Source organism: Eptatretus burgeri, chromosome 9 (genome assembly GCF_056783735.1).
Source record: "Eptatretus burgeri isolate ZD-2024b chromosome 9, Ebu_testis_v1, whole genome shotgun sequence".
Classification (NCBI taxonomy): domain Eukaryota; kingdom Metazoa; phylum Chordata; class Myxini; order Myxiniformes; family Myxinidae; genus Eptatretus; species Eptatretus burgeri.
The window spans coordinates 12,621,354-12,638,498 of NC_140969.1; the positions used below are offsets into that span (position 1 = coordinate 12,621,354).

The 17,145-nt window shown below is 45.9% G+C and overlaps 1 protein-coding gene across 2 annotated transcripts in view; it reads left to right on the top strand.

The window, feature by feature from the left end:
- Positions 1–17,145, top strand: part of MSH6 (mutS homolog 6) — a 53,263-nt gene that overhangs the window by 12,637 nt on the left and 23,481 nt on the right. For both annotated transcript variants that reach the window (XR_015061456.1, XM_085894126.1), the window contains exons 4-8: positions 5,803–6,061; positions 9,672–9,937; positions 10,122–10,331; positions 10,491–10,718; positions 16,462–16,596. Coding sequence is in view for 1 of the 2 variants with exons in the window: in XM_085894126.1 (XP_085750252.1) it covers positions 5,803–6,061; positions 9,672–9,937; positions 10,122–10,331; positions 10,491–10,718; positions 16,462–16,596 (1,098 nt within the window). In the remaining variant the exon portion in view is untranslated. The remainder of the gene's footprint in view (positions 1–5,802; positions 6,062–9,671; positions 9,938–10,121; positions 10,332–10,490; positions 10,719–16,461; positions 16,597–17,145) is intronic.

A 17,145-nucleotide genomic window follows, 5' to 3' on the forward strand; every position in this document is an offset into this window, starting at 1 on the left:
CAGGCATTTCTCTTGTAGCGGGACGAACGCGCGCCACGCAATCTGCGATCGGCACTCCACATAAAGGCTCAAAGCCCCATTGTAATGGCTTCGGGTACCCCGATTGTCCTCATCAATCCAAACAGAAGCAAAAGGCTGGCGTCTTACTTCACCACGTGAACCAAACCGCCTCAACACGGATTCAATGGCCGTGTTGTCCTCTTCGGTGTGCGCTCGATTTCCGTTCTCGCTTCTCCAGTACAATGCACCTAATGCCTCCACTATGATCACGGCTCTCCCAAAATGCCAAGCCAACTCCTTCTCCTAAAATGTGCAACCTCTCCTCTGCGCTCCCTTTCTTTCGCCTCTCATAATGCATGACTATAATCCTGTCAAAATGCGCAAGCTGCCGTTCATTACTCCACTTCTCTCTGTCCTACTTTATCCTCTCCTCCGAGGCGTGGCCTGCTCCCACGAAGTCCAGGAAGGTGGGCTTCTGACGTCACGCCCATCAATCATCTGGGGGTGTGACTTTGCTTGTTGTCAAGCTTTGAAGGTGGGGCTTTCTGCCCGTTTGTTGTGGTTTCAGGGACGCGTGCCCACCTTTATTGTCGATCTAGAAATATAAAAACATCGGGAAAAATCAGAGAGGGCAATCATGCACTGGGGAACTTATTCTTACTTCCTTAGCTAATTTTCAGGTCAGGTCAGGTTAGATCTGTGACCTGCTACAGGTACCATGTAAACTTGTACAAACCTGTTCCATGGTCGGGTTGTCGGCGACTAAACCGTTTCCCCCACCAGGTTTTCTGGTGAGGAGGGTGTTTGGATATGGACACCCAGCAGGATTAAAAACAAAACCTGTCAAAGGGCGGAGGAGCTCCTTGTGAGCCAACGGCCATCCATATCTGGTGCCCAACTGTGTCTGCCGACGTCCTCCTGCAGTTGGGTTACCTTTTTATTAAGAGGTTGGTGGCAGGATTTGCACTCCAGCCACCGTAAAACCCTTCATTCCGCAAAACACAAAAACGCAAAAAAATCTGAAAACCCACTCCGTGGGAGTACTTCCTGTGCAGCTTCCCTTCGCAGGGCAGCTCACCGAATGAGGGGATTGGGGCAAAGCCTTCGGGACCCCCAATCTTTGATAGGAGGGAAACCACGGGGTATCATCCCTGGGTCAGATTGCGGGAGAGTGTGTCGGAGTGGTGCTGAGGTGTGATCCACCAGACGGCGGTCTCCTTGGGTTAACCTGAGGTGGTCCCTTCGGGTGGGTGCCTGGAATGTCCTATCCTTAAGAGAGGATGATCACCTGTCTCTCTTATCATCTGAGCTCAAGCGCTTGGATATCGGGATTGCAGCTCTCTCTGAGGTTCGGAGACCGGATTGCGGTGAGATCATGGTGAGTGGTTACACCTACTATTGGTCTGGTCGCTCTGATGGTTACCATACCCAAGGAGTTGCTGTGGCTGTGTCCAATAAGCTGACCCCAATGATAATTGAGGTAACACCGGTCAACGAGCGTATTATGAGATTAAGGATTCGTCACTCCTTAGGTGTCATTTCCCTGGTCTCTGTTTATGCTCCGACTGAGGCGAGTGATCTCACCGTGAAGGATGCATTCTACGCCACGCTCGAGTCTGTGGTTGATCAGTGCCCCAGACGAGATGCATTTCTTGTCTTGGGGGATTTTAATGCATCGACTGGAACTGATAGGGATGGTTATGAGGTGTGTGTTGGTCCCCATGGGTCAGGAACTATGAACCAGAATAGCACTAAGTTCCTTGACTTTGCAAGAAGTAATGGACTTAGGGTGGCTGGTTCATGGTTTCAGCGCCCACAAGCTCATCGCTGGACTTGGTATTCCAACGCTGGCGGTGTGGCAAAGGAGATTGACCATGTCCTCATTGACGGTCGTTGGAGGATGATCCAGAACTGCAGGGTCTACCGGAGTGCTCAGTTCCTCAATACTGACCACACGCTTGTTGTAGCAACTCTAAAGCTGCACCTTAAATCCTGGAGAATGGTACCATCCCAGCCTAGGCTGGATGTTGCCAAGCTCAGGGATGAGAGAGTCGCTGAGGAGTTTGCGAACAGGCTGAGTGGACAATTGGTGGGTCTGGGTGCTTTGGGGGGTCCTGAAGAGTTGTGAAGTGCCTTCAAGACCACCGTCCTTGATGTTGCCGGTGGATGTCTTGGAACTCACCGCAGGGCAAAGAAGAATTTTGTCTCTCAAGGGACACTGGATACCATTGACCAGAGTCGCAGGGCCAGGCTGAATGGCAGAGCTGAGCTGTTCAGGGAGCTGAGGTGTAAAACTGTGCATGCACTGAGGGTGGACAAGGAGGCCGATGTGCGAGGAATCTTTGAGGGGGTAGAGCATCACCTGTGGACAGGTGATTCTCGTCCCGCTTACAGGGGAATTCGCGCATTGCGTTCATCCAAGCCCATCCCTCGGAGCACTACAGTTCGAGCAGAGAGTGGTAGGCTCTTGACAGAGGAGTCTGAAGTGAAGGCCCTCTGGCCGGTTACTTTGAGCGCTTGTACCAGGCTGATCCCCCAGCTGTCGAGTTGGACGTCAAGGGTGTTACAATCCCTGTTGCTGACCCTCGAATCAACTGTGGTCCACCTTTGCTTGTGGAAACACTGGCTGCGGTGAACCAGTTGAAACGGGGCAAAGCTCCAGGGATCTGTGGCATCCATGCTGAACTTCTCAAGGCTGGTGGAAATGCTGCACTCGTGTCATTGCATGCAGTTTTGTGCTCTGCCTGGAACACAGGCATCATCCCAACTGACTGGAAGAGGGGCCTTGTTGTTCCTCTCTGGAAAGGGAAGGGTGATCGCCAAGACTGCAACAACTACCGAGGGGTGACGCTGCTCTCAGTGCCGGGCAAGGTCTTTGCTCGGATAATTCTAGATAGGGTTCGCCACCATCTGTTTGAGCACCAGCGTCCAGAGCAGTCAGGCTTTACACCAAAGAGGTCAACGATTGACCGTATCCTTGCTCTTTGTGTCCTCACCGAACGCAGACGGTAGTTTCGGCAGGGGCTGCTTGCAGCCTATGTTGATCTCTGTAAAGCGTTCAATTCAGTGAATCGGGATGTCCTCTGGAGGATTCTTGGTCTTCGTGGGGTGCCACCAAAACTGATCGATCTGATGTCTGAACTCTACTCTGGTACTGAGAGTGCTGTGAAGTGTGGTGGTACCACCTCTGACTTATTTCCAGTTGTTACTGGAGTTCGTCAGGGATGTGTACTTGCCCCCACACTATTCAGCACTTGTATGGACTGGAATTTAGGGAAGATGTCGGAGAGATCAAGCTGCGGTGCATCGTTTGGGAATGTCAAGATCTCTGACCTTGATTTCGCAGATGATGCAGTCATCTTTGCGGAGACTTTAGATATCCTTTTGGGGGCCCTCGAGGTGCTGAATGAGGAGTCGGAGCCGCTGGGATTACGGGTTTCTTGGGTCACAACTAAGATCCAGACTATCTTGGATGCTGCTGTCCATCTTGGATGCTGCTGTCCTGTCTGTGTCTGTTTGTGGTGAGGATGTTGAGGTCGTGGAGAGATTCACTTACCTTGGCAGTGATATTCATGTCTCTGCTGGCTGTGAGTCAGAGGTCAATAGACGTCTGGGTCGGGCCTGGGGAGTCATGGATTCACCGCATCATGGGGTGTGGCGCTGCCGGTACTTGTGCGGGAGGACGAAAGTCCGAGTCTTCAGGTCCTTGGTACTTCCAGTCTTGCTCTATGGGTGCGAGACTTGGACTCTGACCAAGGATCTGAGACGGAGACTTAATTCCTTTGGTACCAGGTCTCTTCGGAGAATCCTTGGCTATCGCTGGTCGGATTTTGTGTCCAACGAGCGGTTGCTGAGAGAGACTCGGATGAGATTTGTTACCTGCATAGTCCGTGAGCGTCAGTTGTGGCTGTATGGACATGTGGCTCGTTTTCCTGACGCTGAACCTGCTCACCAGATTCTCTCAGCGAGGGAGTCTCGTGAGTGGAGGAGACCGATGGGCCGACCACGTGCCTCGTGGTTGCAGCAGGTTGACCATCATCTCAAGGAGATGGGGATGGGCCTGGCATCTGCCTGGGGGATGGCCAGACGGAGGCCCCTGGAGTACCGGCGGAAAGTGGACGCAGCGACGCGCTGTTCAAGCACATGCTCCCATACCTGACTTGACCCCTCGTGTGGTGACGCGTAACACAAGTTCACAGATTCCCTACTTACTACATCGAGATGCTTTGTACTCGTCCACGGATCAAGCAACTCTACACAATGCTATTCTTTAATAGATTCTTCCATCTACCCCCATAATCATAACAGTATATACTTGAACACAGCATGGGTGTCATGTTCTATGAACTCTCGAGTTAATGTTGTTTTTATTTTTGTGTTTGTGTCAATCTGTATCACTCATTTCCTTTGTTTCTTGGACATGATCTTTATTACCTCCGCCACCGAAGTTGAAGGAGGTTATGTTTTCACCCCCTTTCTGTCTATTTGTTTGTGTCTGTGTCTGTTTGTTTTTCTGTTTGTGTACAGGATATCTCAAAAAGTTATGGATGGATTCAGACGAAATTTTGTGGACAGGTTGGGTGTGTGACAAGGACGAACAGATTATATTTTAGTGAAGATCTGGATTCGGATCCGACTACTGGAATTTTAAAAGTGATTCTTCACCATTGAGAGACTGGACTGAACGAAAAGAAAGCACGATATCTCAAAAAGTTTTGGACGGATTCAGATGAAACTATGTGGACATGTTGTGCGTGTGACAAGGAAGAATTGATTCAATTTTGGTGAAGATCCGAATCCGGATCTGGATACGAGATTTATTAATTACCTCTGCCACCAAAGGTGAAGGAGGTCATGTTTTCACCCCTGTCTGTCTGTCTGTTTGTGTCCAGGATACCTCAAAAAGTTATGGACAGGTTCGGTGTGTGACAAGGACGAACAGATTAAATTTTGGTGAAGATCCAGATCCGGATCCGACCACGAGAATTTTTAAGTGATTCTTTACCATTGAGACATCGGGCCAAAAACAATATATCGTCGACCGAGAATTAACAGGGTCTATCTGACATTTCATTCAAATTTAGAAGAAGTCCATGTAGAAGGGCAACAGAGGAAACTAAGTAAGATTATTTTATGTAACCTTTATATGTACCTGTTATGTAGCACACGATATGAAAATAAAATGTTATGAGATAGCGGCCAATTCCACTTTGAATTTTTGATTTCATTTTTCTCAAACTTTAAAAAAGTGTAGTTGGACCCTGTTAATTCTCGGTCGACGATATAGCACGATATCTCAAAAAGTTGTGGACGGATTCGGATGAAACTTGGTGGACAGGTTGCGTGTGTCGCAACGACGAATTGATTTGATTTTGGTGAAAATCCGGATCCAGATACGAGAATAATTTAATTTTAAAAGTGATTCTTCACCATTGAGAGATCGGGCCAAAAATGATGTTGTACTGTATGACATGATATTTAAAAAATGTATTGGGCCCGATATGTTCTCGTGGATCAGGCATTACGTGGCGGTGGTATGCGCTCTACCGAGTGCCCTTCTACTTTTTAAAAGTGATCCTTCACCATTGGGAGATTAGGGCCAAAAATTATATTGTACTGCATAGCATGAAATTTCAAAAATGAATTGGGCCCAATTGTGTTCTCATGGATCGGGCATTGCGTGGCGGTGGTATGCGCTCTACCGAATGCCCTTCTCGTTTATTTTTACTTTCACCAGTGTTTGTCACTGCATAGAAATACAATATTGATGTCAACCAACACAACTTTCACTCCCACCCAAAGATTCTGGCTGAAGAGGAATATTTTGGAAAAGAGAAGATTGAAGCAGGAGATGCCAGGCCTGGTGGGCTACCACCAGTTTTGCAGGAAATGACTGCTGGCACTGATGCACTGGGCTTGAGTGCAGCTGAGGACTGTGAGTTGATGCTGTCAGCCCTTGGTGCCTGTTTTTTCTACCTGCGGAAATGCCTCGTTGATCGAGAGTTGATCTCCATGGGCAATTTTGAACGTTACGTGCCACCTGATATCGCAAGTTGTCGAGGTGAGATATTACAGATGCAATTTTTAAAAACTCTTATTATGCTTGATCTGAAATGTGATGGATATACAGTGAATCTTGTTTGGGTACTCAAACAATTGGTGTGTGACTTTACAGATATCAGTTGATCACATCAATGTTTATTTAACTGGTGTTTGGCTTGGTGGTTAAGGTGGCTGGTTTGGGACCTGAAGTCTTAAGTTTGAGCCCCTGTCTACCGTTGAATTAACACCAGGTGAGGTTGACTCAGCCTGTCATCCTTCTGAGGTCAGCAAAATGAGTACCAGCGTACTGGGGTAATAACCATTCAGGGGAAGCTGCATTGGAGTGACGAGTCGTCCAGGACTGTACTCCTTGCCAATGAAACTGCCTCGGCAGCCTCTGTGCCTGATGACATGAAAGGAATGGTATTGTTACGAATTTCGGCCCGTCCGGCGTGCGATCGGCCACGTAACTCGAATCTCGACGCGTCGCCCACAGGAACGCACAATTCAGTCGTGACCCTCCTGGAACTACCGCCAGGAGCCAGTCACGGGTGGGGTTTAACCTCACCACGATCGTGCCTATTGCCCACCCGCGCAGGATAGGGTTGCTCGCCAAATTTGACCTACCTAAGTATCTGCGCGAGTGGTCGACCGGGCGATCGTACCTCGCCGCAGGTCGGCTTTGGACACAAACCGCTTAAGCGGCTCGTTCCGTGCTGCAGGGATAACTGAGCGGAGTTATCGTCGACCTCGACGGTTCAGATTATTTACCAGGTGTTTCAACCCACTACCAATCCCTTACGTGATGCAACATGGAACTTTCAACGGAGGAAAGGATGCAACGAAACGGGAAAACAGTTCAACAAGCAAGCACCTTTACTTCACACACACTACACACGCAGGTAAGGCAGTAATGCAATGTGCAGCAAAAGCAAAATGCAGCAAAAGCACTACTACCGACTATAATTATTTACAACACTTAAACAATTATACTTGTCGGGACTCGGCGCCACATCATTCATTCAAAATAAACACTAAAGACCTCCCCATAGGCAGGGAGGTAGATGGCGTCCGTGGACCAAATGTGCGTGGAACCTGGAGGAGCGGCCAGGTCCACGAGACCGAAAAGGTCTTACCCGCGTCCTCGTGATGCGATGGCGGGCAAGCCGCAATATCCGCGCAGCTGCGCCCGACTCCGTGCCCCTGGCGTGGTCGGTGAGCCCTCTCCGGCATGCTCCGCGCAAGCTGGCTGGCTGGCTTGGTCGCTTGTGAAAGCGAAGGTGGCTTGATTCCAGCGACGAGACGAGCCCAACGACGAGACGACACCAACGACGAGACGAGCGACCACCGCACTACAACAACGAGTTCCACACAGACTCGCGTCTTTTATAGACCGGGGGAGGAGCCTGTATGCAGGTTTTAAGATCAAAACGCGATTGGAGGCGGGGCCACGCCACCCTCTGTTCAGCCATTTGTGTGGCCAAAAGGGGCGTGAGCCCCTTTTGATCCGAATTCCTTCCTGAGAGGAATTCACATCCATCGCGCTTGGAGGCGGGGCCACACCGCCCGACGCTCGCCCATTGGACGGAGGGAAAGGGGCTTGAACCTCCCCTGATCCGAATTTCTCTCCCGTAAGGAATCCACATTCATCGCGCTTGGAGGCGGGGCCATACCGCCCGACGCTCACCCATTGGACGGAGGAAAAGGGGCTTCAACATCCCCTGATCCGAATTTCTCTCCCGTAAGGAATCCACATTCATCGCGCTTGGAGGCGGGGCCATACCGCCCAACGCTCACCCATTGGACGGAGGAAAAGGGGCTTCAACATCCCCTGATCCGAATTTCTCTCCCGTAAGGAATCCACATTCATCGCGCTTGGAGGCGGGGCCATACCGCCCAACGCTCACCCATTGGACGGAGGAAAAGGGGCGTGAACTTCCCCTGATCCGAATTTCTTTCCCGTAAGGACATCCATTGCACTCGCAGCTTGCTGCGTTCGGCAGCAATCACCGAACAGCTTCGGACAGTACGACGTTCGGTGTTGGCTGGTGGTGGGGTCGATGGTTGTGGAAGGAGAAAGGCGAAGGTGGTGGGGGGTTTGCTGGTTGGCGGGCATCGTTTGGGAATGGCGGTGAAGCGATGTTTTCGCGATGGAGTTGTGGAGGTAAAGAGGCGAAGGTGGTGGTTTTGAGTTGTTGGCGGCTTCATGGTCCAAAATAACGATCGAGAAAGAAAAATGGCTAACTCAAAGCGTCGCAGCCCAGATGAATCACACATATTCCCTCTAAACAACAGGTGTGGGCTCACTACACATGAACTTATCGATATATCTCACCTGAGGACCCTTTATGGTGTATTGCAAATTTCCACAGCCGTAACAGTATTATAATGATATATTCATGCCTGGTGTTGGCTTAATGGTTAGGGTGGTGGGCTTGGGATCCTCGAGTCCTGAGTTCAAATCCCACCCGGCTGTTGAATTAATACCAGGTGGGGTTGACTCTGCCTGTCATTCTTCCAAGGTCGGAAAAGCTAGTGCCAGCTTCCTGGTATCCTGTGTCGGAGTGGCTACCCATCCAGGATTGTGCCCAATAGCCAAGGAGACTGCTTAGGCAGCACCAACGCTCTGTACAGAGTATGGTCCCAATGGATGGATGGATCAGTGTTAAAGTTAAAGATGTAAATTATGGTTGAGCTTGTTATTTATTTTGTGAATCTCTCTCTGATGTACTGTATTCGTCGCAGAGCGTCGGTTTTCCCGCTGAAGCAGCTTCCTGAGAAAAAGGTTATACTGGGTGGTTTGCCATTGCCTTCTCAGCAGTAGTTGAGACAGGAATTTGGAATGTAGCCAGGGTGCTGGCGATAGCTCGCTTTCCCTTCGTGAAGGACGCAATGGGATCTTAATGTCCACCAATTAATGCCGGCAGAAGGGACGGCTGTTTATCGTCCATCCGAGGGATGGCACACACATTGATGAAACACCGGGATGACAGTTTGTGGCTGGGTCGGGCTAAGAAGCGAGCGTATGTACCTCTTCGCCATCTTTCCAGGCCTATTTTGTGAATATTGAATGCCTAAACATTAATTGTTTAATTGGATGCAAGGAAGGTTATAGTGTGTTTTTGGTGTGAAACATTTTACAACTTTCCGCTGGAACTGCAGCGCATGAGTTTGTTCACTTTCAGAGGAAAAACAAATATAACTTCCTATTCTCACAACGTTATGTTCATTGACAGTTCGAGGGTCTTATGTAATGTATAAAGCGAAGTCGACATTGTCACAACTCGAGAATCCGACTGTTTTGGGCCGTTCACTGTCAACCTCTCGTGGCGAGTTTCTCCGAACAGTGACGATTGCCAAGGTGTGAGCTTTCAACACATGATGTTGTATGGCAGCGAGCTCCCTCTTATAGTCTTACTGTCTCCCCTGTTTTAGTAAAGAGCCTGTCTGCACCTTGTTGATTGGAAAATGGGAAAAGATGACAATAACTAAAGCTTTAGCCATCATTCCAGACCAATCTGAAGTCACATCTTGTCAAAATGATCCACTAATTTACACAAATTGTACAAGGGACTTGAATTGCGAATGCCACTGTTATCTTTGCTTTTTTGCTTTGATTGTCTGTACAGATGGTTCAGACAGCAACCCTTCACAGCTTTTTGGCCGGCAAATGATTTTGGATGGCTTGACCCTCGCCAATCTTGAGGTTCTTCGCAACAGCACAACTGGCACAACTGAAGCGACCTTGTTGGAGCGTCTTGACTCTTGTGCAACGCCCTTTGGCAAACGTCTTCTGCGACAGTGGCTCGTTGCACCTTTATGCCACCCCAAAAGCATCAATGATCGTCTTGATGCCTTGGAAGACTTAATGGCCATCTCTGAGCAAGTTACGAAGGTGTGTAGTGCAAGTCTCTGCACCGGCACTTCATTTCTCTGCACGTTATATCAAAGTGGCTGTCACACAATTCATTATCTTGATGTAAAGATAGTCTTTGTTACTTTTTAAAGGTGTTTAAGAAAAAAATATCGTTTGCTTCGAAAGATATCGACCCCTTGTTTGACCATTTTCTTCAATGCAGGTGAAGGAGCTTCTACGAAAGCTCCCAGATCTCGAGCGACTTCTCAGTAAAATACACAGCATTGGGCTCCGTCCAAGAGGTGGTAGCAGTGACCCAGACAGTCGAGCCATCTTCTACGAGGAGAGAGAGTACAGCCGGCGAAAAATTGCTGATTTCCTCGCAACTATTGATGGGTTTCAAACGGCTCAGAAGGCTGTGTACACCCTGAAGGTGGGATATTATACCAAAAATGCATGTCATTGATACTGTTTCTGAAAGGCTTCTCCACAGGATGTGAAGTTGAAGGCTGCATTGTAAATTGATGGCATTTGTTTATTTATTTAGCATAAAAATAGTGCGTCATTTCCATTGTCTGGGGCAATGGTGCAGGACTGCTTGTCTGGGTTCAAATCTCGTTTGCTCCGCCGTGTGGCAGCTGAGGCTGGGGAAGAGAGTGACGGCCTATTTCCAGAGTTGACTGATGATCTGAAGTACTGGAACACTGCCTTTGACCACACAAAGGCACACAGCAGAGGTGACATTGAACCCAAACCAGGCTTCGACCCTGAATATGACCAGGCCCTGGCTGACATCAAGGACATCACTCAGAATTTAATGGTATGAGTATATCGCATGTTGTTCAAACAATTTGTTGCCTTGGTCTTATTTTTGTTTGTCCTTCCCAATCAACCGGTGGATGGTGCATTCGTTTATGCCCCCGTCGACGTAATTGCCATATTTGCAAAACTTGCATCCTCATCTTTATCTCACAGGTTTAAAATGCAATGTAGTTTGAAATTATTAACCAAAAATTTGATTCGTTAAAATTACAATGCATGAAACAAAGTATAAATCTACGTATTTGTACAGTTGGAGTCAGAGGTGGAAGGAAACCGAGTCAGGCAATGTAGACATGCACGTTGACTTCTTAGATGTGGAGTTATCATGGTTCCCATAGCTGGGCTTGGTGCAGCACATGGTGGTGCTAACGGTGTAATGCGTGCCTGCTGCATTTTTACTTTGTGAAAAAGTGCTGCAATTAGTGGCCAAAAGTGGTTCTTGTTTTAATGGGAGAGCAATCCCTCCCTGCACTTCGCAAGTGATGAATGTTGCTCTGCCAATTGAGCAGGATCTTTTTTGTAGGTTGTTCTCCTCGGCAACATTTCATCTCGACTATTTTTGCTGCAGTGCGTCATTGAGCAATTGGTCCAGCCTCTTCAGTGAATGGTGCTTTTCATAACCTTCAGAACTTTGGATTGTGCACTGATAATTGTATCGTACAAAATGACCTTAACTCTGACCCAAAGCCTTTTTTGAAACAGATTTCCTTCGTTGTTTCCACTGTTGATAAATATCTCTTGCATTTTCTTCTCCAATGTTTTGCAACCTTGCAGTTAACATTCCAATACCGTTTTGCCTTTGAAAAATTGTTTGTTTGAATTGTGAGATTTTTTTTAAGGAACCTGACAACGAGGAATTGTGTGAGATTTTTCATGATCCCGACGACAGGGAATTGTGTGAGATTTTTATTTTCATGATCCTGATGATGGGGAATTGTGTGAGATTTTTCATGATCTTGACTATGGGGAATTGTGTGAGATTTTTCATGATCCTGACAATGGGGAATTGTGTGAGATTTTTCATGACCCTGACGACGGGGAATTGTGTGAGATTTTTCATGATCCCGACGACGGGGAATTGTGTGAGATTTTTATTTTCATGATCCTGACGACGGGGAATTGTGTGAGATTTTTCATGATCCTGACGACGGGGAATTGTGTAAGATTTTTCATGATCCTGACGATGGGGAATTGTGTAAGATTTTCATGATCCTGACGACGGTGAATTGTGTAAGATTTTTCATGATCCCGACGAAGGGGAATTGTGTGAGATTTTTCATGATCCCAACGAAGGGGAATTGAGTGAGATATTTTTATGATCCTGATGACGGGATATTGTGTGAGATTTTTCATGATCCTGACTGGGGAATTTTGTGAGATTTTTCTTTTCATGATCCTGATGACGGGGAATTGTGTGAGATTTTTCTTTTCATGATCCTGATGACGGGGAATTGTGTGAGATTTTTCATGATCCTGACTATGGGGAATTGTGTGAGATTTTTCATGATCCTGACGATGGGGAATTGTGTGAGATTTTTCATGATCCCGACGACGGGGAATTGTGTGAGATTTTTCATGATCCCGAAGATGGGGAATTGTGTCAGATTTTTTTCATGATCCTGACGATGGGGAATTGTGTGAGATTTTTCATGATCCCGACGAAGGGGAATTGTGTGAGATTTTTCATGATCCTGATGACGTGGAATTGTGTGATTTTTTTTTTTTCATGATCCTGACGACGGGGAATTGTGTGAGATATTTTAATGATCCTGACGACGGGGAATTGTGTGAGATTTTTCTTTTCATGATCCTGATGACGGGGAATTGTGTGAAATTTTTCATGATCCTGACGATGGGGAATTGTGTGATTTTTCATGATCCTGACGATGGGGAATTGTGTGAGATTTTTCATGACCCTTACGATGGGGAATTGAGATTTTTCATGATCGTGACGATGGGGAATTGTGTGAGATTTTTCATGATCCTGATGATGGGGAATTTTGTGAGATTTTTCATGATCCTGACGATGGGGAATTGTGTGAGATTTTTCATAATCCTGACGATGGGGAATTGTGTGACATTTTTCGTGACCCTTACGATGGGGAATTGAGATTTTTCATGATCGTGATGATGGGGAATTGTGAGATTTTTCATGATCCTGATGATGGGGAATTTTGTGAGATTTTTTCATGATCCTGACAATGGGGAATTGTGTGATTTTTCATGATCCTGACGATGGGGAATTGTGTGAGATTTTTCATGATCCTGACGATGGGGAATTGTGAGATTTTTCATGATCCTGACTATGGGGAATTGTGTGATATTTTTCATGATCCTGACGATGGGGAATTGTGTGAGATTTTTCATGATCCCGACGATAGGGAATTGTGAGATTTTTCATGATCCTGACTATGGGGAATTGTGTGATATTTTTCATGATCCTGATGACGGGGAATTGTGTGAGATTTTTCATGATCCTGACGATGGGGAATTGAGATTATTCATGATCCTGACGACGGGGAATTGTGTGATTTTTCATGATCCTGACGATGGGGAATTGTGTGAGATTTTTCATGATCCTGACTATGGGGAATTGTGTGACATTTTTCATGATCCTGACGATGGGGAATTGTGTGAGATTTTTCATGATCCTGACGATGGGGAATTGTGTGAGATTTTTCATGACCCTTACGATGGGGAATTGTGTGAGATTTTTCATGATCCCGACGACGGGGAATTGTGTGAGATTTTTCATGATCCCGACGATGGGGAATTGTGAGATTTTTCATGATCCTGACTATGGGGAATTGTGTGATATTTTTCATGATCCTGACGACGGGGAATTGTGTGAGATTTTTCATGATTCTGACAATGGGGAATTGTGTGAGATTTTTCATGATCCTGACGATGGGGAATTGTGTGAGATTTTTCATGATCCCGACGATGGGGAATTGTGAGATTTTTCATGATCCTGACTATGGGGAATTGTGAGATTTTTCATGATCCTGACTATGGGGAATTGTGTGATATTTTTCATGATCCTGATGACGGGGAATTGTGTGAGATTTTTCATGATCCTGACGATGGGGAATTGAGATTTTTCATGATCCTGACGACGGGGAATTGTGTGATTTTTCATGATCCTGACGATGGGGAATTGTGTGACATTTTTCATGATCCTGACGATGGGGAATTGTGTGAGATTTTTCATGATCCTGACGATGGGGAATTGTGTGAGATTTTTCATGACCCTTACGATGGGGAATTGTGTGAGATTTTTCATGATCCCGACGACGGGGAATTGTGTGAGATTTTTCATGATCCCGACGATGGGGAATTGTGAGATTTTTCATGATCCTGACTATGGGGAATTGTGTGATATTTTTCATGATCCTGACGACGGGGAATTGTGTGAGATTTTTCATGATTCTGACGATGGGGAATTGTGTGAGATTTTTCATGATCCCGACGATGGGGAATTGTGAGATTTTTCATGATCCTGACTATGGGGAATTGTGTGATATTTTTCATGATCCTGACGACGGGGAATTGTGTGAGATTTTTCATGATTCTGACGATGGGGAATTGTGTGAGATTTTTCATGATCCTGACGATGGGGAATTGTGTGAGATTTTTCATGATCCCGACGATGGGGAATTGTGAGATTTTTCATGATCCTGACTATGGGGAATTGTGTGATATTTTTCATGATCCTGACGACGGGGAATTGTGTGAGATTTTTCATGATCCTGACGATGGGGAATTGTGTGAGATTTTTCATGATCCTGACGACGGGGAATTGTGAGATTTTTCATGATCCTGACGATGGGGAATTGTGTGAGATTTTTCATGATCGTGACGATGGGGAATTGTGTGAGATTTTTCATGATCGTGACGATGGGGAATTGTGTGAGATTTTTCATGATCCTGACGATGGGGAATTGTGTGAGATTTTTCATGACCCTTACGATGGGGAATTGAGATTTTTCATGATCGTGACGATGGGGAATTGTGTGAGATTTTTCATGATCCTGATGATGGGGAATTTTTTGAGATTTTTCATGATCCTGGCGATGGGGAATTGTGTGAGATTTTTCATGATCCTGACGACGGGGAATTGTGTGAGATTTTTCATGATCCTGACAGGGAATTGTGTGAGATTTTTTTCATGATCCTGACGATGGGGAAATGTGTGAGATTTTTCATGATCCCGACGAAAGGGAATTGTGTGATTTTTTTTTTTCATGATCCTGACGACGGGGAATTGTGTGATTTTTTTCATGATCCTGATGACGGGGAATTTTGTGAGATTTTTCGTGATCCTGACGATGGGGAATTGTGTGAGATTTTTCATGATCCTGATGATGGGGAATTTTGTGAGATTTTTCATGATCCTGACGATGTGGAATTGTGTGAGATTTTTCATGATCCTGACGACGGGGAATTGTGTGAGATTTTTCATGATCCTGACGATGGGGAATTGTATGAGATTTTTCATGACCCTTACGATGGGGAATTGAGTTTTTCATGATCGTGACGATGGGGAATTGTGTGAGATTTTCATGATCCTGATGATGGGGAATTTTGTGAGATTTTTCATGATCCTGACGATGGGGAATTTTGTGAGATTTTTCATGATCCTGACGATGGGGAATTGTGTGAGATTTTTCATGATCCTGATGACGGGGAATTGTGTGAGATTTTTCATGATCCCGACGACGGGGAATTGTGTGAGATTTTTCATGATCCTTACTATGGGGAATTGTGTGATATTTTTCATGATCCTGACGACGGGGAATTGTGTGAGATTTTTCATGATCCTGACGATGGGGAATTGTGTGAGATTTTTCATGATCCTGACGACGGGGAATTGTGTGAGATTTTTCATGATCCTGACGATGGGGAATTGTGAGATTTTTCATGATCCTGACTATGGGGAATTGTGTGAGATTTTTCATGATCCCGACGACAGGGAATTGTGTGAGATTTTTCATGATCCCGACGACGGGGAATTGTGTGAGATTTTTCATGATCCCAACGACGGGGAATTGTGTGAGATTTTTCTTTTCATGATTCCGATGATGGAATTGTGTGAGATTTTTCATGATCCTGACGATGGGGAATTGTGTGAGATTTTTCATGATCCCGACGACGGGGAATTGTGTGAGATTTTTCATGATCCTGACTATGGGGAATTGTGTGAGATTTTTCATGATCCCGACGACGGGGAATTGTGTGAGATTTTTCATGATCCCGACGACGGGGAATTGTGTGAGATTTTTCATGATCCCAATGACGGGGAATTGTGTGAGATTTTTCTTTTCATGATTCCGATGATGGAATTGTGTGAGATTTTTCATGATCCTGGCAATGGGCAATTGTGTTTTTTTTTGTTTTTTTTCTTCATGATCTTGACGGCAGGGAATATCGTGAGAAAAATATTTATTCTGAGCTTTTCAAATGCCTCTTTATTGTGGGGTTGTTTGCTTTAACACGGCATCTCTGTGCAGAAATTACCCTTTTGGATTGAGGTATGCGTAGAACATAGAAGAGGAAGTTGAATTTTTCTGGTCTCCAGATGAAAATGTCAGTGACTTCAGCACATTTGTATACTTTGCACAAAATTTTGATTGCTTCAATGTATCCTCATCAGGCATTCATTCCTCTTTGGTCATGAAATATTAGGTATGAATCTTGGACATTGGTGATTTCAATTAATCGTGATCTTTCTTGGGGACCAGGATTATTTGGAAAGACAGGGAAAACGCATTGGATGTCGAAAACTGCGTTATTGGGGCACTGGGCGCAACCGCTTTCAGCTTGAAGTACCTGACGGTGCCCTTGTGGATTCAGTGCCCAATGAGTACCAACTGAAGGTAAGCTGGCATCTGGCTGAGGGTGAATTGTGTGCGACACCAATAATAAATCCAAGGTTAAATGCGGGTTGGACCAACATCTGTGTGGTAATTTTATTGTTTTTTGTTTGTTTGTTTGTTTAGTGTCAAATTTGGACACGTATCACCTCGTCCTTTTTAACTTCCTCTTCCTCATCCATGTTTACGTTCTTCAATCACATCTCTGTGATGTTTATGCACAGACAGGCTTGCACATGCATTCACTTAAAGAAGGGGATCGAGGACGAATTTTTATACATGAGGGTGGTTCAAGGTTGACGCGGACTTGTATCTTGGAAATTAAAAGGACAGTGCAGTTAATGAAACTAGATTTTTCTCAAACTATACCCCCCCCCCTGTTTACATGTTCAGGCTTGTCCTGATCAACAAATGTTTTTCCACCAAATCTTTAGTGATATGCTCACCAGCATGGGAAAGAAAGTGGTGTTTATTTGGGTATGAAGCTCTTCTTAAAAGAAAGACAAATGAGAATTGAGAAAAGGTATATTTGTGGATGGATGGAGGGAATGG